General features: G+C 41.5%; 3 protein-coding genes across 3 annotated transcripts; 2 read left to right on the forward strand and 1 right to left on the reverse strand.

Annotated features, from left to right (window-relative positions):
- Positions 1–8,285: 8,285 nt before the first annotated feature.
- Positions 8,286–9,560, forward strand: LOC311060007 (vesicle-associated membrane protein-associated protein A-like; the record flags this gene model as incomplete). Its single annotated transcript, XM_084078132.1, has 1 exon — positions 8,286–9,560. The coding sequence occupies one exon, from the start codon at positions 8,286–8,288 to the stop codon at positions 9,558–9,560; it is 1,275 nt and encodes a 424-aa protein (XP_083934258.1).
- A 7,154-nt stretch (positions 9,561–16,714) lies between these two features.
- Positions 16,715–18,327, forward strand: lrrc18b (leucine rich repeat containing 18b; the record flags this gene model as incomplete). The annotated part of the gene is made up of 2 exons (XM_084078133.1): positions 16,715–16,978; positions 17,812–18,327. 2 exons carry the CDS (start codon positions 16,715–16,717, stop codon positions 18,325–18,327), a joined length of 780 nt encoding a protein of 259 aa, XP_083934259.1.
- Positions 18,328–23,815: 5,488 nt separating this feature from the next.
- LOC311060009 (E3 ubiquitin-protein ligase TRIM21-like) lies at positions 23,816–25,138 on the reverse strand (the record flags this gene model as incomplete). Its single annotated transcript, XM_084078134.1, has 2 exons — positions 23,816–24,450; positions 24,580–25,138. 2 exons carry the CDS (start codon positions 25,136–25,138, stop codon positions 23,816–23,818), a joined length of 1,194 nt encoding a protein of 397 aa, XP_083934260.1.
- Between the last annotated feature and the right edge of the window lie 822 nt (positions 25,139–25,960).

Below are 25,960 nucleotides of genomic sequence, written 5' to 3' on the forward strand. Positions count from 1 at the left end.
AAAGTAAAAGTATCAATACTGCACTGTAGAAATGCTCCGTTACAAGTGTCCGGTAATCAAAATGTACTTGAGTAAAAGTCAAAGTAAAAGTTCAACATGTATAAAAATATTTTGAAAATAGCCGATCTACAAGCTCACAATGTGTCACATCGTGACCCATTGAGAGCTTTTTTAAAACACAAAACAAAATGCTACTTACTACTAAAATGTACATCAAACTAAACATTAGCATGAGAAGAGGCAGTACTCTCGTCTAGGCCTTCATGACAGTGTACAAAATGTAACCAAATGGACCCGTATAGGTCCATTTGGTTATATTTGTACACTCTAAATGAACACTCAGGATTAACTGTGTAAGGTTTCAGCCCTGTTCCGCGCTTATGATCGCCATTGAACCCAGCTACCACCTCTCCCGTAGCCCCATCTATGACCTCCTCCCCTCGCTACCCTGTAGCTCAGAACTTGTGCACATATCATTGTCATCCAGGACTGGGAGTGCAAGGCGAAGGCATCATTCACAAAATGTGAAAGCAATAACATTTCCTACAGATGTTTGGATATTATTAAGACATTAAGATGGAGAGGCATTTAATGCTAGCAGCAGAAAGCATAAACACAATTATGAGAACAGTTCATAAAGCTACATTCCATAAGTGTTATGCCGTTGTCTCTCTCCCGATAGAGAGAGAGAATTGCAACAATGTCTGAAATACATCACAGTGTCCTAATCAGTGCTCTGTCTTCTTCAAATAACTTTATTGACATTGTCAACCACAGGTGTCCTACCAGACACCAGGGTTTAAATGTCTCAATAGAAGAGTAGAGAGACCACCTCCAACCACTGTAAATGTACAAGTTATACTGTATATTAACATACTCTCTACAGATTGGTTAAAATATTTGATTCATTAGAAAAAGTCCTGGATTGTAGCTTTAAGTGATTTTTCATGGTATTTATTTAACTTCATGCTAAATGTCTAGAGTAGGGACAATTCATTGGTACAAATGTCACATATAATGGTCTCCTATAAAGAAGTGAATTTCATAAGCAGCAACACTAATCTTATTGACATGTTGATCACATCAACACTTCATACATTATCTGATCACTTGTTCATTCATTGTATTAATTAATTTACTTAAATTAAATTCACATATTCAACACCTCCACTTTATTTCTATAATATTTGATATTTATATGATTTATTATCGATCATACTCTACTTTGTATATAACTAACCACCAGTCATACTGAGACATTATGCTATATTCAATTTTTTTATATTTTCTGAACTGCGGATATTGTTTTATTATTATGTATATTTTGTTCTATTCACATATCTGCACAATATCTGCCCTTATGTGTGACTCTTTCTAATACTTCGATCTTCTTTGCACACACTGGAAATCCTCAAGAGTTAATGTATCCATTTGTACAATTTAACCTTGTACAATGTTTAGTTACATTTGTACACTCATGGGGTAAAGTGAACACTGAGGATTTAACATAACATAACATACGGTAAAAAAAAAAAAAAAACATTGTACTGTAATAATTACAGTGTAGTGTGCATGGGATGTAACACACTTTGACATTCAGAATCTTCTTTAAAGACGCACTGAAGTGACATTTTCGGTCATTTTATTTTGAAGGTTCAGCCTGAAACGTCGGCTCAACGACTCTAAACCAATCAGAAGGTCCCATCCCTTCAGGCTATGGGACGTTGGATCTCAATCACTTCAGCCGTGCGGCACACGGCTAGTGTTTGTTTACAAGTGAGAGAGGCCAGTGAAGCACGTTTGCTACTACCTGGCTTATTTCTAACCTATAATGTTTTCAGATACATATTTTAGTGTGCAGATGAAGTTTAAAATGAGTAATACACTCATCTTCAATGAGATTCAAAACGGAGTATCTCTGTAATTAAAATCAGCTGTGTTTGAAGAACGTGCAGCTATGGGAATCAAACAGGTGCATGTAATCAAGATTCATTTATTTTCATGAAGGCTGCGTTACAATATGTCATCACGCAGCACGCTTTCGTTTACAGGAAGTAATTAAGATTGGCTTTTTAGGGACTGTTTTTTTTCTCCTTTTTTTTGGCATCTATTGGTAGGTATGCCCATATGATGACCACGGATATGCTCTAAAAGTGTGAAAAACATATTTTTCATTTCACTACACCTTTAAGTTTCAGTTCTGTTCCACACCTCTGATCACCACTGAACCCCACAAACACCACTCATCCCCCCTCACTACCTGTGAATACACTCCAACACCTTCATCTCCTCCTCCCATGACACCGTCGTACGACACATTATAAAACAGGCCTTAAACGAGTAGTTCACCCCAAAAATTACTTATTTTCTGTTGACTACAACAGGCCATGAGGCCTGAATTCATGTATTTGTTTTGTCCTAAGTCAATAATTTGATGACCGGTAGAGGCAGTCATCATGGAGGCGGAAGGAGACACGAATGACCTGCATTTGTGTCTCCTACCGGAGAGACCACCACTCATCAAATGATTGGCTTAGGAATGCGACAAAAAACAAAACAATCCATGAATTCAAGGCTTCATGGGGTGTGTCATGTCAAAATAAGTAATTTTTTGGGTGAACTACTCCTTTAAGGCGTCGTATGACGGTGTCATGGGAAAATAGCCGATCTACAAGATCATTGCATTATTGTTGCGTGTAGACAGGATACCACCAGAGCAGAACTGAAGCCATAATGCTGTGTTGCTTTAATACTGTGTATGAGGACGCTCACCAACACCGGTAAACCTGTTATGCAGTAGCCATTTGGGTAGCCTATGAATGAATAGGTGAATGAATCCAGGGGGGCATGTGATGAGGCGATCGCCGTGAGGACGGCGATCACAGACAATATTCCATGATTTTCAAAGGTTAGTCAAATCGCTCGGATTCGCTGGCAGTGGCCTGACATTTTTCTGAAAAACTCAGGTAGTTAGAGTTAAAGGCACTGTAAGAGTGTTTTGTTAATAAGTTAAAGCAGGGGTCTTCCACGTTTTCAGCCCAAGGACCCCCTAGCTGAGAGAGAGATGAAGCAGGGACCCCCTCTATATTGTATAACATTGTGTTTCAGATAGACTTTTTCTGCTCTTTTTTCCCTTTACACCTATAACTCTTTGCCAAAAATAGCCGATCTACAAGCTCACAACAAAAAAATCCTATCACACAAAGAATTGGCGGACCCCTGTAGTAACTCTGAGGACCCCCTAGGGGTCCCGGACCCCCTGTTGAAGACCCCTGAGTTAAAGCACTATGCTGATAGTAATCATTGCTATAGTGTTCGTTCAGTAACTGATCCCTCCAGCTCATTAATAAACAGAAAATACATTCTCAGGTGGGTCACCTGAGAATTTCATCCAATCAGGAAAGTTGTTCAGCTTCAATGTTATATTGTTTGAATTCCAATTAGTCTGTTCATTTCTTTATTTAAGTAAGGTTGATGGACTCATCAATTTCCCTTTGCTACAGGGTGTGTATGTGAATACTACTACTACTACTCCTACTACTACTACTACTACTACTACTACTACTACTACTACTACTACTACTACTACTACTAATAATAATAATAATAATAATAATAATAATAATAATAATAATAATAATGGTAATAATAATTATTATTATGTATATAACATTGTTACAAAGTGCTTTACAATAACTTATTTTCCCCGTGTACTTATCGTTTGTCCAATCTGTATGGTAAAGTATGCTAATATTACTTATACAATTGAGGTGGTTTTATTTGGTCTCCCAGCTCTTCTATTTACATTTAGGTCCTGTGTCTGGTTTGACACAACCTTTAACACAATCCTGTTTCTGATTTGGCATGAATTTGGACCTGAATACCTGCTCTATTAACTCATTAACTCAAGGTTAAAAATGTGAGAACTTGCTCAGGAGATCCGGGTTTGAATCCAGCATAGAATAGGAAAGTTGTGATACTCTGATGGAGCCTTTGATGAGCGCTACTACAGTCATGTTAAATCATGTAGCAATACTATCATGACTATCTGTATTTGTTTGTATTCAATAGCACAGTTTTTGTCTGAAGTCCACAAGGTCCTGGCTAGCTTCACAGGGCAGGACATGGAGTTAGTATGTCCATTTCAACAGAGGCCATCTGTTCTAAAAAAAACGCATGCATCACAAATAACCAACAAACAGCATATTGTCGCTGTCGGGTGGACGCCATGTCCAAAACTCTTACTTTTCAGGAAATGGAAAAAATAACCTGTGATCCAATCAATGAATCCAATATAGTCACAACAAGTTCTTGTCAATCATTTTCCTTTGTTCGATATTTACAGCCCAGAGATAAAGAAGGAGAAGCTGTTCTTGAGGTCATAATTTCATAACAATTGACTATGAATATAACTTCTAATGAAGTAGTGAGATTGGATAGGAATATAATTATCATACAGACTGATGGAGTTATTTTGATTGATCATAATTTGTCTAGTGCCCTAAACCTGCTTTAAATGTCAAATTAATGTAATAGCTGTCATATTGGCCTAAACTCTGTCATGTACTATTCTGCTATTTCTCTGTCTATGCAAGGTCAAACTAGCTACAGGCGTTCTGTGGCTATCAGTTGTTTTAAGAACACTGTATCTCGGTGTTCTCCTCTGCGCTAACAATTCCTTCAGCGCCACTGAAGTCACCACTGACCAGTGACCGGTCAGACCCGAGGTCAACGTGTTATTCGAGACATGTGGACGCTGTTTTTCCAAAGATAAACGGTCACACCATCATCATCATCATCTACCATCCTCATCCTCATCTGACGACGACGTAATCATCACTATCCACCAATGGCAGGACTACACCTCCGAAGGCTGGACGCTTGATGTATCTTCAATGATGTCATATGTTTATGTTACCGGACGCTGTTAAAGTCCAGGGCTTTCTCTGTTTAACGGGAGAGAGACGACGACCGATGATGCGTTAACACCTGTGACACTGTAACCTTCCATTCTCTCTCTGTCTGAATACAAGATATTCCCTACATCCAATGGCTGCCTGTGTCCTGAGTCTGGTTTTTCTTTGTCGCCTTTTATGAAAGTTATCTGGTACTTTGTATATATACTGATGTGATGTTTCGCCCTGCATTGGTATATATATATATGGGTGATAAGGAAAAATAACAGCTCTATCACAGACAGACAGACATACATCGGTCTGTCTCTGTGGACACACACACACACACACACACACACACACACACACACACACAAACACACACACACACACACACACACACACACACACACACACACACACACACACACACACACACACACACACACACACACACACACACACACACACACACACACACACACACTGTGACGGTTCCCTGTATAGTATGATAATGAGTCACTCTTAGGTTATATGGTTATGGTTGCTTTGTATTCATTTCTGTTTTTCATTGGTTCCAATAGGACATGGGGAGCAGTGACATGTTGGCAATCAGCCAAATTGGCGTTCACCTGGGCCCGGGTGTCGACGCCCTATAAAAGCCTGCCTCCCCAGTCCTCTTTTCCTCCTTCAGTTCATTTGCTTTTGCTCCTCAACCCAGCAATACCTCTTTCTCCCACATTTATGTTCACACATACAACACTCACACACACTATACAATCCACTCATGCATACACACATTACACTACTGACTTTACTTATTTCTACACCTCATCTGTTCATTTATGATCTGTTCGTTCATTTTGATTATTTAATAAAACACTATATTCTTTGAAAACTGCGTCTCCCCTGTATTTTTGTTGTGTTCCCTGGTCCCCCTAGGCCAGGGTCATAACAAAACCCACACACACACACACACACACACACACACACACACACACACACACACACACACACACACACACACACACTTGTATGCTTCCATTATTGACTGTAACCTTCTTTTTCCCCTTTAGTATATTGCAGTTGCATACTGTAATCTAGTACACTCAGCATAACCTATTTCTGTCACAGAACGGTTCCCACACTTTTTAGCTCGATCTGCTATTTTCACTTCTCTTTTTTTTATGGAATTTATTTGAAAAACGTTTGCGTTTGTTTTAAACTCATGATTATTTTTGCACGCACGCACGCACGCACGCTTGCGCGCGCACACACACACACACACACACACACACACACACACACACACACACACACACACACACACACACACACACACACACATGCCATGTGCAGGGACAAACGCAGCTCCAGAGGGTTTATGAGTTTACATCAAATAATAGGCTACACAACACACAAAAAGGTCATGTACCTTTCTCTTTAGAATTTCAACCTGAAAACATCTACCCATACAGACTAATATCTACATATCTCGTCTCAATTGGGTGGTTTTCCGCCTTCCGACAGGCAATTATCAGGTCTTTGAACAACAAGACCAATAGCAGTAAGTGCCAGAAAAGCTAATTCCCCCAGGCAATCAGGTTATGAACAATCAACACAAGGGTCTGTTACCTGTCTGCCTGTGTGTGAGGCAGCTACCTGTACACACAATCGCATAACCCTCACACACCTACCTCAATTTTTAAGCGCATACCACACACTGGCACGACATGAGATTTTGCTAATTAAAAGAGAATGCACTTAAATGCTACTGCGCGTGCGTCTCCCGTTTTGTGCGCATGCTCACGACGCGTCACGACCCATGGATCCATTCCATTGGTTCATATTGGCTCCATATTGGTTCCTATTCTTACTTCCGGGTGCTTCAAAACGCCACTGAGCACTTTAATAGAAATGAATAGCTGGGGGCGGGGCAATCCGCCCTCTAGTTATATTATATACCTCTATGCTTGAGGGAGCATGGTGCCCGCCGTTGAGTAGTTTTCCAGAACCACTGATCCAACCAAAATGCCCATATATGGGATCTCCATATATGGGCATTAAAGGTGCAGGTAGTCTGACAGAATACATCTCCATATACAGTATGGACGCAAAGGGACAGACAGACAGATGGGTACAACGGGTACTCTAACAAAGCCCCCAACACTATGACTCAGACATACAGTATCGGTCAGATCGGCAGTCCCGAACTCTAACAAAAGCCCACAACTTCATGTGTTTTATCTGCACAAAAAGTGAAATGTAAAAGCAATCATTTATGGATGAGGGGAGGCCTTGTGTGAGGCTGTGTGTGTGAGGTGTGTGTGTGTGTGTGTGTGTGTGTGTGTGTGTGTGTGTGTGTGTGTGTGTGTGTGTGTGTGTGTGTGTGTGTGTGTGTGTGTGTGTGTGTGTGTGTGCGTGCGTGCGTGCGTGCGTGCGTGCGTGCGTGCGTGCGTGCGTGCGTGCGTGCGTGCGGTGTTTCACAGAGGACACTTTGGACATCAGGGGCAACAGTGCAGGTGCTCAATCCCCCTCAGCCCTCCTCTCTGCACGTAGCTGACAGTACATGTTACCTGCGACCATAAAGTGTATTCCCTGATGTATTGAACTTCAACTAGAGCTTATGTTCAAGCATTCAAAAAATGTAACTGAAATGTTAACATTCTATGAACCAGGAATCAACCATGGACACACATGAGGGATAGATTTTAAACTGTGGAGGAGCTGGGGACAGAGGAGTTCGAGAAGTTCTAGTGGTCTCTGAAACAGCCTGATAACCTTTAAGGTTATGTTTGTTATGTATATAATTATATTTATTATGCGATACCCAGAAAGCTGGTTGTGTCTCAAACCAGTCACTAATTCAGTAGGTAATGAGTCACACATTGCCCACACGATTTCGGTGTTCCTTGCCCTGTGATCAGTTTTTTTTCTGAATTTCCCTAGCGGGATCAATAAAGGTCTTATTTATGGTGGTAATTTGCCATACTCCTAGACTGGAATGACTTCCTCCTTTACAAATACCAGTTACTTAAACAGAAGTGTTCTTAGTAGTACAATAGGCAACAAGAACTGATGTGTGACGGCAGTAGCTTACATTACACAAAATTACATTACACAAGATCAGCGTGTGTCATGTAAACATTACATCAACTGCTAGATTATTGGCCATCCAAGCCAAGACACCATATGTGGGCATGGCTGGTGATGTCATGCTACATGGTGATGTCATGGTACATCACTATGTTTATAATATTTACTCCGTGTCAGTATTTCACTCAGTCAGTAGTGGCAGTAGATACAACAGCAGAATCAGCATTTCCATTACTCAGTCTACGTGTGACACATTCATATTGCTATCACGTGCAAACCGTCCCTCCAACAGCTATGTCCAAGTTGGAACAGATCCTAATTATTGACCCCGCCTCCATCCTCAGATTTAAAGGTCCCTTTACAAACGTAGTCACCACCCGCCTTACACTGAACAACCCCTCTGAAAGTAGAGTATGTTTCAGGGTCAAGACGACAGCGCCGCTCTGGTACTGCGTGCGACCAAACAGCGGCGGCATCGAGGCCAGAGACACCGTCACCCTCTCTATAATGCGACAGCCCTTCGACGGCATCCCCAACGAGAAAGGCAATAAAGATAAGTTGTTGGTGCAGAGCATTGTTGTCCCGCCAGGCGTTTCCGACACAGATTCATCGCTGTGGAAAGATGTAAACCCCGACGATGTCATGGAGACCAAGCTGAGATGTGTCTTTGAGCTGCCTTCTGAAAACGACACAGTGAAGCACGGGAACGATGTGGACGCAACCAAAGCAGTTCCCGTGATGAACTCCACTAACGGTGACATGCCTTGTGATCTCACAGAGACCAAGCTGAGCTATGTCTTTGAGCTGCCTTCCGAAAGTGACAGAGTGAAGCATGAGAATCACATGGATGTGACCAAACAAGTAGCCCCTGTGATGAACTGCACTAGCGGTGACATGCCCTCTGCGGCCATGGCGGCAGCCAAACCTGCCAGTGCCTCCCTAGATGACACAGAGGTGAAGACATTTGCCAAACCTGTCGGTGCATCCCTGGATGATACAGAGGTGAAGAAACTAGCCAAACCTTTCAGTGCCTCACTGGATGACACAGAGGTGAAGCAATTAGCCAAACCTTTCAGTGCCTCTCTGGATGACACAGAGGTGAAGAAACTAGCCAAACCTTTCAGTGCCTCACTGGATGACACAGAGGTGAATAAATTAGCCAAACCTTTCAGTGCCTCACTGGATGACACAGAGGTGAATAAACCAGCCAAACCTTTCAGTGCCTCACTGGATGGCGCAGAGGTGAAGAAACTGCTTGAGGAGTGCAAGAGGCTGCAGGCTGAGATTAGCAAACTGGCTGAGGAGAATCGGCAACTGAAGGATGATGGTCTCACAATGAGAGGCGTGGGCTACTTGGACCATGTGACCTCGAACCCCACACCGACTGAGGAGAATCAGCAACTTAAGGGCGATGGTCTTGGAATGAGAAACGTGGCCTACTTGGACCACGTGAAATCAAGCTCCATCACCCATCACGAACGAGAAGGCAGCACTTTCTCGCTGCCCTCCTTCCTAATTGTTGTATCAGCAATCTACATCGGATTATTCCTAGGGAAGTTCATGTTGTAAACTGGGGAGACAACGGTGTGACACACGGCTCACCACCAACCCCAGCCTCAGAATATGAAAACAATTAAACAATAATTAAACCACCCAGCAGCCCTGTTAGTGCGACCTACAGTGAATCATGTCTGTATAGAATCATCATGAAAAAAGTTATAAACTGCTCACAGACATCTCAAGTTACCATTTGTGTGACAGATATGACATGAGACGGGCCATGTGAGAAGTGAATCTATCCGAGACAGCATAGAGCGATCACTTGTAACTGCACAACAAAGTATGCTAACTTGAATATCACAAGCTGAAAGATAAAAAGGCCACTGGATACTGTCTGTATCCAACATAAGAGGAAGGAATTGCAGACAAGCGCATGCTAAAGAAAGACATAATAGAGAAGGAGGACCCTGCTTACATTAAAGACATCCACAGGGTTCACCTGTAGCCCAAAAAAAGAATACAACCACCCACAAACCAACAGTCAAGAGTAGGCTGGATATCCACACCACTGATCTCAAACTGCAGTGCCAGGAGACTGAACTTCCTTTGACGGTGCACAGAGATCACCAAAACATGGAGACGCGCCTGGTGCCTCAAAGGCAATATCAACCAACTGGAAGACAAGCATTGGAAGTGACGGCTCCCAACAGAGCCTGTACGGACTCAGGCGTCTGAAGAAATTCGGCCTGAGACCCAACACCATCAGGGACTTCTACATAGGCACAATAGAGAGCCTCCTGACAAGCAGCTTCACATCCTGGTATACGGCAGACGGACAGAGACTGCAAGGCGCTGAGGAGGGTCGTTCGCACTGCCGAGAACATCACCGGGTGTGAGCTGCCCGGTCTGGAGGACCTCTACACCCAGCAGAGCGCTGCCTCAATAAATCCCTGAGGATCATAAAAGACCCCACCCACCCCCATACAAAAACGATTTCCCCGCTCAAGTCCAAAAGGGTGAAGGGATACAAGATCCTCTCAGCGTGCACTAACAGGCTGAGGAACAGTTTTTCCCACAGGCTATCAGACTGTTAAATGACAGTGAAAAGTGAATGTGCAATACTGTACTTTCTTTGACTGATATTCTTACCCTGTGTTTACTTTTATTGAGTGTTTTTAAGTTGTTTTATCATGTTTTATGGTTTTATTGTATTGGAGCTTCCAATCTGAGTCTGATTCTCTGCTCACATGGATATTGAGCAGACATCATCTGAAAGCTTCCATGCAGCCTATGAGAAAGTCCCGAGGCAGAGGTATCTACAAGCTAACAACGTGTTGTGATTCAGTAACGCTTCTGTGCTACTTACACTGAATTGACCATGACCACTTCCGTATTCTGAGAGAGGGGCGTGTTTCCATGCATTGGCTATGGCGAGGAGCGATTTGTTGCGACCAGAGGCGGAGCCAGCAAAAAGTGACACAAAAAAGTTGAGTTCAACTGTAATTAGCAAAAATAGATTGTGTACAGTAGATCTTGTACAGTAGATCTGGTATTGTGCTACTCTTGTGTGACAATCATACAACTAAGATAACAATGGCATTAATGTATGAAAACATATATTTTATATAAATGGTGCATTTATATAGCGCCTTTATCCAAAGCACTTTACCATGTGCATTACATTTACACACCGAATGTGGAAGAAGCCATGCAAGGCACCAACCTGCTTTGCAGTAAGTGAGTTAGGGGTTCAGTGTCTTGCTCAAGGACACCTGGACAGTAACACATGGGGAGCCCCGGATCGAACTGGGAACCTTCCGTTCCCTAAGGCTAAGCGGCCTCTCTATCTCCTGAGCCTCTGCTGGCCATGTTGCCCCCTTATGTTGTACTTTATGAACTATTTAACTTGAATGTATAATGGAAGTCAATGGGGCTTTGATCGGGCTGAAACCTTGCCCCACATTTGTCACATGTCATAGATAACTGACATCAAAGGATAGCCACACAAGGCTGAGATCTACTATGGAGCAACATCATTCCCATGTGAAACCCTGGATCCACATGATTACATTTCCTTCCCAAACCCAGCTTTTTTGTTTTTGTTTTGGTGGTCGCCTTTACTGTACAAAGCCATGGAGCCCGTTATGAGCCCCAAACGAACTGTGACAGGCTTTACTGTCAAGTTGCATGTTGACGAGGACGACATGACGTCAACATGAATGTTATACTGATGTTTGAATTCACTTTTTTTTTTCTTTTTCTATTTTTAAATTATCCCGATATGTTATGATATCCAACTAGAAATGCACAAAATCACTGAATGCGTGTGTCTGTAGTTCATGTATCTTGAGAACCGTCAGACTGACGACTTCAAACTTAGCGTGTGCGCCGCAGAGGACCCAAGGAAGGGAGTATGGTCGTCAAGTCGTCGGATATGCGGTTGTCTAGAATCTGACCAATATGCCCATATATAGGCATATATATGGAGATCCTGTTGCCCATAACTACCTATCCGACCCATATATGGGCATATACTGATGACATCAGGGATCTTCATATACAGTATGGGCATAAAAGGCACACAGGCGACAGACAGATACAGAGATCTGCATGTATGGACACAGACAGACAGACAGACAGACAGACAGACGGGTACAACGGGTACTCTGACAATGGGTACAATGGGCACCGCATAACTGGGTAGGGGCATGCATTCCCAAAAAAAGAATCCCAGCTTGCATTATCGCAGAGTAGGCCAGTACAGTGCCCAATGGACACCGGTCTAGTTCTTTTGTAATGTGTTTATGCCTTTGAATAGGGCAAATGTGTGGCCCTATATTTGAGACTCTAAGGGAACACAGTAAAAATCTCCCATGTGGGTCTATTTGAAGCATTTGTATACTCGGCTAAATTAACACTGAGGATTTTACTGTGAAGACTGCAGAGCTGACTTATAGGGACACTTCACCCATTTTCAACCTCATGTTCATGAAATTGGTCCCCAATAATGCTCATTAAAAGATGTCAAAGTGTCTGTCTTTGTGTCTCAGAAGTTGGCTGTGGGCATTTCAGACACCTGCCTACCAATGACATCAGAAAGTGGACTTTTTCGAACTGGATTTCAGTTTGCATAGCTCAAAACAATATAGAGGCTGTTCATCACCCTCTGGTGGACAAATTAGCAGACAGCATCAAACACAGCGGCAGCCTCATTACAGTACCGTAGTTCAGATACAAGTCACAGTGTCAAATATACATCAAGTGCATCATGATCAAAACTGAAAAGAAATATCATTGTCTTGTGCAAGTACAACCAGCTCAGTGGCCTTGTGGTTAGAGTGTTCACCCTGACACTGTGAGGTCAGGGTTCATTACCTGGGAGAGTCATACCAAAGACTATAAATAATGGCACCCAATGCCTCATCATTAAGTGTTGGATCAGGGGTAAGTCCCTGCAACAAACTAGCCTCATGTCCAGAAGATGTACTTATACATCAAGCTGCCTCACACAACAGAAACAAGATTTTGATTTTAAAATGTATTATAATAAAACATCATTGCGTAACCATGCTTTTAACAGGGAGTGCTCTAAAGAAAAAAAGAAGAAAAACAATATTAACAACTAGCAATAGAGACAGACAGACATTCCCCCTCCATCCCTTTAATACATTTTCAGATATCATCGCTATAAGATCAAACAGTAAACATGGATATCATACGTGTAAGTTTGTGCATGGATAGATATTTGGCCAAGGATCCCCTAACAGGGCACATTTCTCTGCGAAAAACTGTGTTTATTTGTCAATATAACAAAATAGAATTTAGAAAAATGAATTGTATAGGCTATCAAGGTCAAGTGCTGGTCAGAAAGGAAGCAATTTAAAAACGTTGCAGCAGGGGTTTAAAGTTGAAAGGTCATGATTCATTAATCTGTGCCTTTTAATATCTGTCCAGTTGAACTGTGGTCAGCCAACAGTTACCAAACTTCAACAGCAGGAGGAGCAATAACACAAATAATGCAGAGTTGTATTACTGTGGACAGCAGGGACCCAACACAGTAAACAATGTTGAAAGGCACTACAATGCAAAAATAATTGATAATAATTAATAGCTCATCCAAGTGGTTGCTTTTTAATGTACCCCAAGTTGGAGCAGATCTGGTGAAAAATGTGTTTTCCTACTTTGCAGCTTAGGCATGGAATAATCTACAAAAATATCAAAAATAAGATACATTTATATGGTGAGGGAGGCATGTAATTTTTGCATCTGTGAGGCCGCTATTTAGGAATAGCAATGTGTATGTTTTATTGTGGATTGTGTTTTTATATACTGTAATGCTGCATGTTGCATTTTAATGTTGTGATTTGTGTTTGTTTTTTTATATGGCTGCTACATGGTCACTATCACTATTTTTGGTCAATTCATGATGTGGGCTTGAGCTGAAAAGTTTGGGAACCACTGTGGTGTCCAAACACAATAAACAACACCATAGTATTGTATTTCCCAATCTTTAAGTGATTTCAGGCCTATTGTGTTACACTGAACACAGCGACACACTTGACCTAGCTTCTTCCCTCTGTGACAGAGCTTAAAGACCAAATGTCACGTTGCCTAGAGACCGTACCACAACAATCCCTAGCGTGTGTGTGTTGACTGACTGGTTGACTGAACAAGCTCTATAGCATTTCCATTCGGAACAGGGCTAATCCGCCAGGCGCTTCCTGGGTTTTATTTACCCTGCTCTTCACTTCCCGTTTCGTCTCTTCATGTATAATTCACGGGTTTAGAGAGAGAGAGAGAGAGAGAGAGAGAGAGAGAGAGAGACTCCATCTGTCAGAGACTGATTGAATCTATTGTAGGGAACCAAGTATTCTGTCCTCATATCAGCTTGTCTACTGCATCCAAAGGTAAGTGAGAGTGACTTGAATGTCTTCACAGTGAAATCCTCTGTGTTCATTTTACTCAGAGAGTGTACAAATACAACCATCAGAGAGGATAATAATGTTACATTTGTGCCCTCTCTGAGTTACAAATGGATAAATTAACATTGAGGACTGACTTTATTATGTAATATTCTGTTGTAGGCTGTAGATAACTATTTATTTTGTTGTCATCGTGCTTAAGAATGTTATTCAAGTAGGCTACAACAATTAATTATTTCATTACAAATTTAGTCAGTGAATTTATGTGAGAAGTATATGTTGGGTTCTCTAAGTGATTTATTATGACTTGACAATCACCTTATACAATATACTTGAATGCAACCCTATTAACAACATTATCGTTTAGTTGATTACACAGTATTTCTGTGCCCAAATCCTTTTATATAAGTTTTACCTAAGTTACTACAAGTAACTCGTTTCTGGAATAAATCCATGCATTCTATCAAAGTCCACTTTGGTAGAGGTTTGGGTTCTGTAGTTACCATGATGTAACTCCAAAGGAGGACAATAAATCAAAAATAATTGCTCCAATGTTTAGAAATTGATCATTCAAAATATGCTCCTCAATTACTTACATTGTACGCTGAAACAGCTCTCAAAGTCACTCTTTTAGCACATGAACAAACACAAACAAAGCTGATTCAGACAATATAGAACATCACCAAAGTTTTTTTTTTTAAATGTCAACTTCCTGTTGATTTTACTATTTGAAGATCCGGATCCGTGGATCCAGCCTGGGTTTTCTTCCTAATAAAAATAGCTAAATCAACAGGAAGTTAACATTTTTATTTAAAAAATTGTCTGAATCAACTTTGTTTGTGTTTGTTTATGTGCTAAAAGAGTGACTTTGAGTTTCTGTTTCACTGTTTCACCGTACAATGTAAGTCAACGAGGAGCATAATTTAATTATCCATTTCTAATCAATGGAGTTATTTTTTTTTATATCTTGTCCACCTTTGGAGTTACATCATGGCAAGGTAACAACACAACCCAAACCTCTACCAAAGTGGTGTTGCCCTTTAACAATGTCATAAAGTTGTCCCCCTGTCAGTTCCTTTGTCCCAGTGGATCACTTAACCTATATGTAGAACAAGTTCTAACCTGATCTCACTGACCAGTAACCAAAGACCATGACAAAGAAATGACAGGCGTCAGGCCCTAAGCTTTAGAGCTGTTGATCCTAGCTCTTGTCCTGGGGACCGTGACCACTCCATCTCCTGCTCATCTACTCTCCCAAATAATTGATTGTGCTCACCTGGTGTCCCAGTTCTTAGTGAGTCACCAATTAGACACATAATGAACACCAGCAGTGTTCTGTGGCCTTGAGGACCCACTGACCGGCCTAAAGGTTAGAAGCTATCTTGCCGCCTTACCTCTTATGCCTAAACTGGTAACACTTGCTCATAAGGTACCCGTAATTAACGCTTAATTTATGATTACTTAATACATTATTTAAGCTTTAATTAAGTGTTAATTAAGCATAAATTCATCATGAATTCCTTTTAATTCATCATTAATTAACATCATTAGTTCTTCACTAGTTAAGCAAAGTTACTTAATACATGAATTCATGATGAATTTATGCTTGATTAACGCTTAAATAATGTATTAAGTAATCATAAATGAAGCCTTACGTACGTGTACCTTATTAGCAAGTGTTATCCCTAAACTTTTTTAAATAGTTCAACTAGACGATCTACATCGACACGTTCTGAGCTTGTAGATTGGCTATTTGAACTACTTCAAAATAGTAAAAGATGGCAAAAAAAGGTTTAGGGATAAGGGGTGAGTGGCGCGCAAGATAGGGCCCTGCGTCAGGTCAAAGGTAGAGTGTGAAAGAAATGCTCTGTCTTTCTTCACTATCAAGCCACCCCTGAGCAAGGCACTTCACCACATGAGTATGGCTCTGTGCAAAACTGTGAGTCCTGTGTTGGCAGAAGGTGACATACCCATTCCGGTTTATTTTCCCTTAGCTTTGTTTGATTGCCTTGTTTGATTGATTGCTGCAGTCAATCAAACAAAGCTGGGAAAATTAACCGGAACAAGACACCTGAAGATCTACAGTTACTGTATATGCACAGAGCCTATTTTGGGCATGCCATAATGAGCTTGTAGATCGGCTATTTTGTGTGTGCACACACACACACACACACACACACACACACACACACACACACACACACACACACACACACACACACACACACACACACATACACGCTCAGTACACTGTATAAAACCTCTTCCTGAAATGTTGTTGTTCCAACCCCTGCCAGCAACATGGCCAAAGGGAAGAAGAAGAAAACAGTGGAGTCAAAAGGGAAGAAGATGACCCTGAAGATGGCTAAAAGCTGCCTGAAGTCTACGGCGGATGGGTCCAGGTGTCTGGACCTCAGTAACCAGGGCCTGTCCACCGTGCCAAAGTGCATTATGAAGCTGTGTGATGTGGAGGAGCTGGACCTGAGCAGGAACCTGCTCCAGAAGCTCCCAGATTTCATAGACAGGTTCGCCAACCTCCACTCCTTGGATCTGCACAGCAACCATGTGAGTTAATCGAACTAATTAATTATTAAAAAGAAATCGATAATTTAATAAAATAATCAACAATTGATCCCTATTTTGGGCATGTCCTCATAGGCAAAAACATAAATAAAATAGCAGACCTACAAGCTCACATTTGTTGTTATTAAATAAAGAAACAAAAAGGTTAACTTATTTTTGTTGTAAATTGTTAAACTGTAATATTATCAAATTCAATTGAATTAATTAAATATCAGACTATATTCACTGTCTCTAGGGCAAGGTTTCTCAAAGTGGGTGCACCCTAGGGTGCTGTGACACAAGTCCAGGGGTGCCACAGAATACTTTGATAATATTCGGAATTGATCTATATCACTTCAGTTTAACCACTTTAACCCTAAGCCTCTGTATATCGGCAATTTTTGGTTGTTGCCACCAGAATAGGGATCCTGGGATCCAAGTGGTTAAACGCAAAGTATTACGTTATTTTTAATCTGTCCTAAATGTAAACGGATATTCTCTCAAGTTTTCCTCGTGATAGTGTCTCTTGGGGGAAAGATTCACATATTAAGTACCATAATATGACATACTTGTAATGTGCTATAAAGTAACAATGTACAGGGGTGCCGTGGATGAAAAAAGTTATTTACAGGGGTGCCTAGGGTTAGTCTAGGGTTAGAACAATGCATGTGTTTAATGCAGCCTGACCATTATCAGAGTTTAACAATGGTCAAATAAATATCAGACTCCATTCACTGATGTGTTTAAATTATATCCCCACTGGCCATAACAATGAATGACAGGGGGGGTGGGGTATCGCAAGCGGAGGCATGCATTAACACCTCTCCTCTCCTCAGCTGGAGCACATCCCGGAGTCCATCGGCCGCCTCCAGAACCTGGTGACGCTGAACCTGTGCAACAACCGGCTGACCAGCGGCTCTCTCCCCAGCGAGCTGGGACTCCTGCGCAAGCTCCGCCAGCTCAACCTGGGCCTCAACCGCATCCACCTGGTGCCGTCCTCCTTCGCCGCCCTGAAGGAGCTCCGGCACGTCGGCCTCTTCGACAACCAGCTGACGCGCTACCCGGACCACCTCCGGAACCTCCCGCGCCTGGAGCGCATGAACCTGGACAACAACCCGATCTCGGCGGAGCGCGGGCCCCGGGACGTGGACTCCGTCCGCCGGGTGGAGAGCCTCTACCTGGTGAAGGAAAGCTGCCTCTGCGAGGAATGCCTGGAGAGGGTGCAGACGGAGAGGCAGAGGCTGGACAGCAGGGGGAACGGCGAGCCGGTGTCGTCCAGGTCCAGGGTGACGTTCGCTGGGCTGGTGTCGCCCAACTCGGTGGCCCAGCTGGACCAAGAGACGTGGAGATGAAAAAAAAGGGAAAGGTGGACCCAGAGGGCTGTAAAGCACGTGTCCTCATGAAAGGACTACGGCCCATAGCCCTTCCCAGTTGTTTATACAATGCTCTATAGCAGTGGTTGTCAAACTGGGGTCTGGGGACCCTCAGGGGTCCTTGAGGGGGTTCCAGAGGGTCCACAGCATTATTAGTTTAGCATCGAAATCAGTGTAACCAGTGGAAACCTATACATTGGCTATTTTATTTAATTACTGGCTACTTGTCGCTACCCTATGGTCGCTAGCTGGGGAGATTAATGTATGGATTACGTTTTTGCGTCGTTTTTTTTTCTTTTGCATCGTTCCCAAACTTTTTTTCAGTTTGAGACCCAAAGGAGACTGTTAGATCTATAGTTTTTAGTACATTAGATTCTGGTTGTGAATCATTTTGTATAAGGGTCAAATTAATGTTGCAGGTATTGAAGACAATGACATTCCCCATAACACAAATAACACACTTTGACACAGCAAGATAGCTGACAGTATTAGGGCCAGAATAATGTTTTGAATAGTGGTGTAAAGTAAGTAAGTACATTTACTCAAGTACTGTACTTAAGTACTATTTTGAGTTTTTTTTTTTTTACTTTAGTGGAGTATTTCAAATTTTCTGTACTTTTACTTCTACTCCGCTATCTCAGAGGCAAATATTGTACTTTTACTCCACTACAATTATTTGAACACTTTAGTTACTAGTTACGTAGCAGATATAAATGATTACATTATAAAACATACATTAACTACTTTAGCCCTATTTTATACCTAGGCGATTTGAAAATAGCCGATCTACAAGCTCACAACGCGTCGCATCGCGACGCGTTGTGAGCTTGTAGATCTGCTACTTGCAAACATTTTAGTACTTTTACTTTTGGTACTTTAAGTACATTTTGATACCAATACTTTTGTACTTTTACTCAAGTAAATTTGGAATTCCGGACTTTTACTTGTAACAGAGTACTTCTACATTGCAGTATTGATACTTTTACTTAAGTGAGTACTTTTTCCACCACTGGTTTTGAACATACAGGCGCCTCTCTAAACAACACGCTGATAAACACCACCAAAGCTGACAACCTACTGGACCCGGAGGCGATCTAATCAACTGTTATTCCACGACTATGTATTTTGCCTTGTCATTGGTCAGGGCCGGTGAATGTACTGGGCCTGCCCTGCCTATAGGCTCTATTCACAGCAGCCATATTATGAAGACATTCACAGGTGTTACCAATGATACTAATGAAGGCTCTGTTCCATTCTGATCAAACAGAGTCAGGTCAGGGTGCTGATAGTGTGCATGTTGGACAACTGGAAACACTCTGTTACACCAGTGGGTCTACAGTTGGGGTCATGGGCTTCCAAATGGCCCCTTACAGGTGTGTAACTCTGAGAGTGTACAAATGGAACCAAATGGACCCGTATTTGGTTCCATTTGTACACTCTCAGAGTTATGGGGGTCGTGGAAACCACTGTGCTAGACTAAATGGAACAGAGCCTTCATTAGTATCATTGGTAACACCCGTGAAGGAAGTGACAATATGGCTGCTGTGCATAGAGCCTATTACGTGATGCATTGTAACATCTGATATTGCGTGCTGGGATATAATGCCCTGTCATTCCATTGTTTGCTGGAGAAAGCTTTTACCACCCAGGAGAACGCCTACTGTAACCTCGTACCGTTTTCTCTCTTTGAATTGAATCATTATTGTCTCCGCCAGGCCGAAAGGCATGGCGAGAGAGTATGTTTTACCCTCCGTCCGTCCGTCCGTGTGTGTGTGTGTGTGTGTGTGTCCGTCCGTCCTTCTGTCTGTGATCAGCTAATCTCCGCCACCGTTGGCCCGGTCGCTGTGAAACTGCACACACACATTCCCTGGAGGCCACAGCAGAACCTCTGCCCAACATTTTGCAGATCAGGCTGTCATAGCGCCACCATGAGGCCGACTTTTGCAAAACACATTATTGATATGACTCCTACAGATTTTCCCCAAAAAACACGCACATCGGTACACAGTATCTCCATAGTCATGTGATCATCACGGATCTGTCCGATTTACCAGATTCCATCCTGATTGGCTAAGATTGGCTCCCAAAGTTTGCAGAATTTGATCATTTTGAACACAATGCCTCAAATCATGAACGAAGCATGCGATTTCCGTGAAATTTTCCACGTAGATTCCCACTTGGCCCAGGAAGAAATGCCACTTGAAAACTTTCCAATCAGCCTCATGGTGGCGCTATAACAGGCCAATTCACGTTTTTACCTATAACTGCACCGATCTGCGTGAAACTTTGCACGCACACTCCGCAGCGGCCAAGGAAAAATATCTCGCCTGCATTTTTCACATTTACTTTTTATAGCGCCACCATGAGGCCGACTTTTGCAAAACACATTATTGGATATTACTCCTAGAGATTTTCTCCAAAAAACACACAAATCGGTACACAGTATCTCTATAGTCATGTGATCAACACAGATCTGTCTGATTTAGCAGATTCCATCCTGATTGGCTAAGATTGGCTCCAAAAATTTGCAGGGTTGGTTTTATTTTTAACACAATGCCTCAAATCATGAACGAAGCATGCGATTTCCGTGAAATTTTCCACGTAGATTCCCAGTTGCCCCAGGAAGAAATGCCACGTCAAAACTTTCCAATCAGCCTCATGGTGGCGCTATAACAGCTCAATTCACGTTTTTACCTATAACTGCACCGATCTGTGTGAAACGGCCAAGGAAAAACAACTGCCCTGCATTTTTCACATCTGCTTTTCATAGCGCCACCAGGAGGCCGACTTTTGGAAACCCTTTTTGGCAAAACATATTCTATACTTGATTTACAAGCACACAATGCATCAACCATGTACTGTTTGTCTTTGTGATCCTGTCCTAATAAATCCTCTACCTACAACACACTACAAGTACCATCTACTGTAAGTCATTGTCAATTGCTATTAACTGCTACTCAATATATAATACTGCAGGTTGATACGCTGATTATAAAACTTATATTGTTACAAACACAACACAACCTCTATTGCAACTTCCTGTCCTGGCGGAGACCTGTGCTCCGAGGAGCACTTTTTCTAGTTGTTATTCATTCCAACCGCCGCGTGTCTGAGTCTTATTTCTTGTCGTAAAACACTTTTTGACTTTTATCGGGTTCCATACTCTACAACAGGGGTCTTCAACGTTTTCAGGCCAAGGACCCCCTAGCTGAGAGAGAGAGGTGAAGCAGGGACCCCCTACTCTATATTGTATAAAATTGTGTTTCAGATTAAAGTTTTTTTTTACTTAGTCTGCTATTTTTTGCGCGAGGCGTTGAGAGCTTGTAGATCTGCTATTTTCGGCTAATGTTCCCCTCAGAAAAGGAATTACAGGTTTCAAGTGGTTAATGTAAAAAAACTAAATCCTATCACACAAAGATTTGGCGGACCCCCTATGTAGCTCTGAGGACCCCCTAGGGGTCCCAGACCCCCCGTTGAAGACCCCTGCTCTACAACATCGTTCTTCCGGTCTATGGGTTTCACTTTATTTCCAAGAAAAAGAATAACCCATCAGAGACATTTGGCGCCTCCCCCTGGGACCGAAACACAATCATGATGAATGAACCACTTAACAACCCATTAAGACCTGAGGTCGATTCTGCAAATGCCTTCTAAATCAGTAGTTCTCACCCCTTTGTGATTTTTCAAAAATGTTCCGCGATGTGAGCTTGTAGATCTGCTATTTTTGAATAGCCAACGCTAAAATCTAAAATGACACAGACGCTTTTACCGGTTTTAATGGGTTTATATGGCCTTTTTTTTCCAGAAATAGTGAAAATAGTGAAAGTGTATCTGTCACTCTCGCGATGTGATGCGTTGTGAGCTTGTAGATCTGCTATTTTCATTATTTCTTATACGTTATCTTTTTTTTTTCTTTTTGAAATTGAAACATGTTTGCATTTTTTCCTGACATTAGTTTTTTTTTTTTTTGCGATAATAAAAGGAAATGTAAAAAGAAGACAAGTGGGGATAATCTCACAGCCCTTAAAAATGGGTATGTGGCCCCAAAATGGGTACTAACCCATTGTTTGGGAAACACTGGTGTAAAAGGGAGAGTGTCGACAACGGAAGTCCAACACACTTGATCGTAACCTCACTCATGTTACATCACAATCACTTCCCAGGACTCCTCTGATGGGCCATTTGAATCCACTATACAGAGAGACAGAACTGGGATTTTTTTTGGTCATTATAGTCAATCAACGCATTAATTTACACAAGCGCAAATGTTAAATGTCCTCATACTTGAATATGAACAGCCAATGTTACCTTGTTATCAACTTGAACCTTACCTTCCCTATTCTGGATCTAAATTGCGGATAAGCAAGCCCAAAACACATTGTGTTGTGACGTGTTTTGAGCCAGGAGGGGACTCCGGAAGAGTCAGCATTGTTTGTTGATGAAAATTTGTTTTATGAATACATTACCGATGAGATTTAGGTTCTGTTATTTTAATGAACTTGTAGTTTTTATTTGATCGTTGTAGCTGGGTGGCTGCATGACCTGTGTCATGCAGCCATCCTCTCACTCTTCAATGTTATTATATCCATCTAAAAAAAAATAAAGAATAAAACTACAGGTCTATCTGCTGTACAATAAATGATACTGAAATGTGGTTAAAAAATATCATTCAAATGATGGTTTGAACACAAAGCGCAATATTAGTTTTGAAAAATACTCACTAACATTTTTATTTTTTTCAGAATGAGTACAGTACATGCTATTTTTAAATGAAACTGACACATATGATCATGTACATACTACAGTATATCAGATTATATCAGATGTATCAGATTTGCATTAGATTTGTTCTTGTATGGGGAATGGATTACTGCGCCATCTGCTGTCCATTTTGTATTATGTATTTTAGTGTACGCATCTCTTCTCATGCAAAGTACAAACATGTTTCTGTTGGTCTTCCTAAGTTTACTAATAGAAACACTGAAAGTCAATTAAGTTCAATTCAGTTTAATAGATGTATTGGTTCGGTTAGCACAAAATCCCAAAACAGTAGCAATAAATCCTTCAGCACATAAAGCACATCTAGCTACAGTATCTACATACAGTATAAGACTGTTATCCTGAGATCAGTCCATATTAAATATATCAATGTCCAAAGTAAAAGTGCAAAACAAAACCAGGCTATGAGGGGTTAGATTTGCTGTGGGGAGAGGGGGATCCATGCCTCCACTTTTGATATCCCCCTATGGTTATTCCTTTTTATGGTTGGTGTATGGAGATATGTTTTATCCCTGCTTCTAGTCATTCTCAATTAAATACATGCATTTTTTAAAACTATTACAGACTAATATTTTGAAAAGCTCACAACACACTACAATGCAATGTGTTGTGAGTTCATAAGAAACAGGCCTTCAGCCTGGCGGAGATAAAAAGCTAACAAGAACCTTGAATATACACAGTTGTCTTCTCATGTAAACTGAGGATTGACAGGAGAGATAATCAGAGGAGCAGAGTTGTTCCCACCATTGTTGGCAGCTGGACAGAAGACTGGATATAGCTTCTCAGTGAAGGTGCATCCAGTGAAAGAGTAGAGATGGACTCGGGCCTCCACATCATAAAAGGAGACCAGACCCTCCTCGTAATCCACAAACACTCCCACTTTCTGGAGCTTCTCTCTTACAGGGAGGAGGACGGGAGTGCAATCAAGAGCTGCATACTCATTTGCTTTATTAAGACATATAGTCCAATATCCATTATCGGGTCTGACTGTGGTTACTCCTTTCCTGTTGATGGACTCTCTGGCCACTCCTAAACCCCACCTAGTCTTCCATTTAACTTGAACCTCATAGTAAAACCTTCCAGAAGAGAAGCTTTGTTTTCCTAAGAGAGAGAGACTTTCAGAAAATCTCGCTGTGTTGTCTGGGACATTCCCTATTTTATCTCCATCTTTGACTTGTTTTCTATCCTCAGACAGGATGAGGTAGGGATTTGCTGTATCAGGATCCAGAGTTACATCCATAGCATGTTGCTGGATCCTCCTCAGCTCAGTGTCACACAGCTTCACCAGCTCTATACGGAGTGTCTTCTCCAGCTGAGCCACAGCTGTCCTCACAGTCCCCACATGTGGAGACTGAGGGACACTGACCTTTCTCCAGTCCTTGGTGCGTGGAGGGGTGTTGATGGATGTGAATTTCTGGTCTTCAGTGTGTGAGAGCTGCTGTAGCTCAGAGCTTCTCTTCTTTAAGTCAGTGATTTCCTGTTGCAGCTCTTTAATGAAGCCTTCAGCCTGTTTCTCTGTTGCTTTCTGCTTCTCTTCAATTACATCAATGAGCTCACCCTGGATATTCTCCATGCAGCTCATCAGAGCAGTGAAGACCTGCACACTGTCTGCTATCTCTCTGTCTGCGTCTTTCTTACTGAGCTCTACTGAATGTTTCACCTCGTGAATCTTCACTTGTCTCTCCTGGATCATCTGCTGAACTTCAGTCTTTCCCAGCTCAGACTTATTTCTTCCGTAGTCCTCTTTCAGAGATACAGTTTGATGTAACTGGTGACTCCTGAACTGATTAACCAGCTCAGATATAAATGTATTGACAAAGAATTCTGGTCTCTTACGGAAGATTCTTTTACATAGTGGACATTGACACACTACATTAGTGTCCCAGTAATGTGTGATACAGGCTTTGCAGTAGTTGTGTCCACATGGAGTGCTGATTGGATCGGAGAACACATCCAGACAGATAGAACACAGGAACTGCTCTTCAGACAGGAGACTGCTGGCAGACGCCATTTCTACACACTGAGAACAAAAAGTAAATTTGATTTTATACCAGAACAGTTCAACTGGCTTAAAATAGGTATGGTATTCTTAAATCAACTATTTAGGTAGTTATTTGTTTTCTTCTGTATTCTATTATGTTTATATTTGTAGGCCTATGTTTTTTTTTGTGAGAACTACGGACATGTTTACATGAGATCATGATCAGCTGATTCATTTCACTTCCATGTACGGAATGTTTGTGTATTGTCCTGTCTAAAGAAAGAAAGAAAGAAAGACAGACAGAAAGAAAGAAAGGTATACTCAGTGTGTTTCACATTAAAAAAAATATATATGATAATTACCGGTATACACAAAGTGCAGCCACCAACCCACACTTATGGTGTGGTTTTAGAATGGAGCTGTGCATGCATCTGAACAACAAGGCAAAACACAATTGGGGTGCAACAGTAAAACAATTGTTTAATCCATTATAAAAAAAATCAATAAACAATCATTTTTATCATAATATGATCAATGAATAATCGATCCTATGTAGGCATCCTATGTAGGCAAACATATAAGTTTAAATGTGAGTTTAATTAAACAATCCAAAATAGTTAAAACAGCCGATCTACAAACTCACAATGCATCTTGATGTGATGCGTTGTGAGCTTGTAGATCTGCTATTTTAACAATTTTGCATGACACCCTCGAGTGACGAAGCATAAAACAGGGCCAAAGTTTGGAGCATTAAAAGTGAGTTGCGAGCCCCTTTTTGAACTTGCTCTGCCTACTTCTTGAATGATATTGAAATGTGTATTTATTTCTGGTGGTCTTTTGCAGAAATATACA

Source organism: Gymnoscopelus microlampas, assembly GCF_963454915.1.
Source record: "Gymnoscopelus microlampas genome assembly, chromosome: 14".
NCBI lineage: Eukaryota > Metazoa > Chordata > Actinopteri > Myctophiformes > Myctophidae > Gymnoscopelus > Gymnoscopelus microlampas.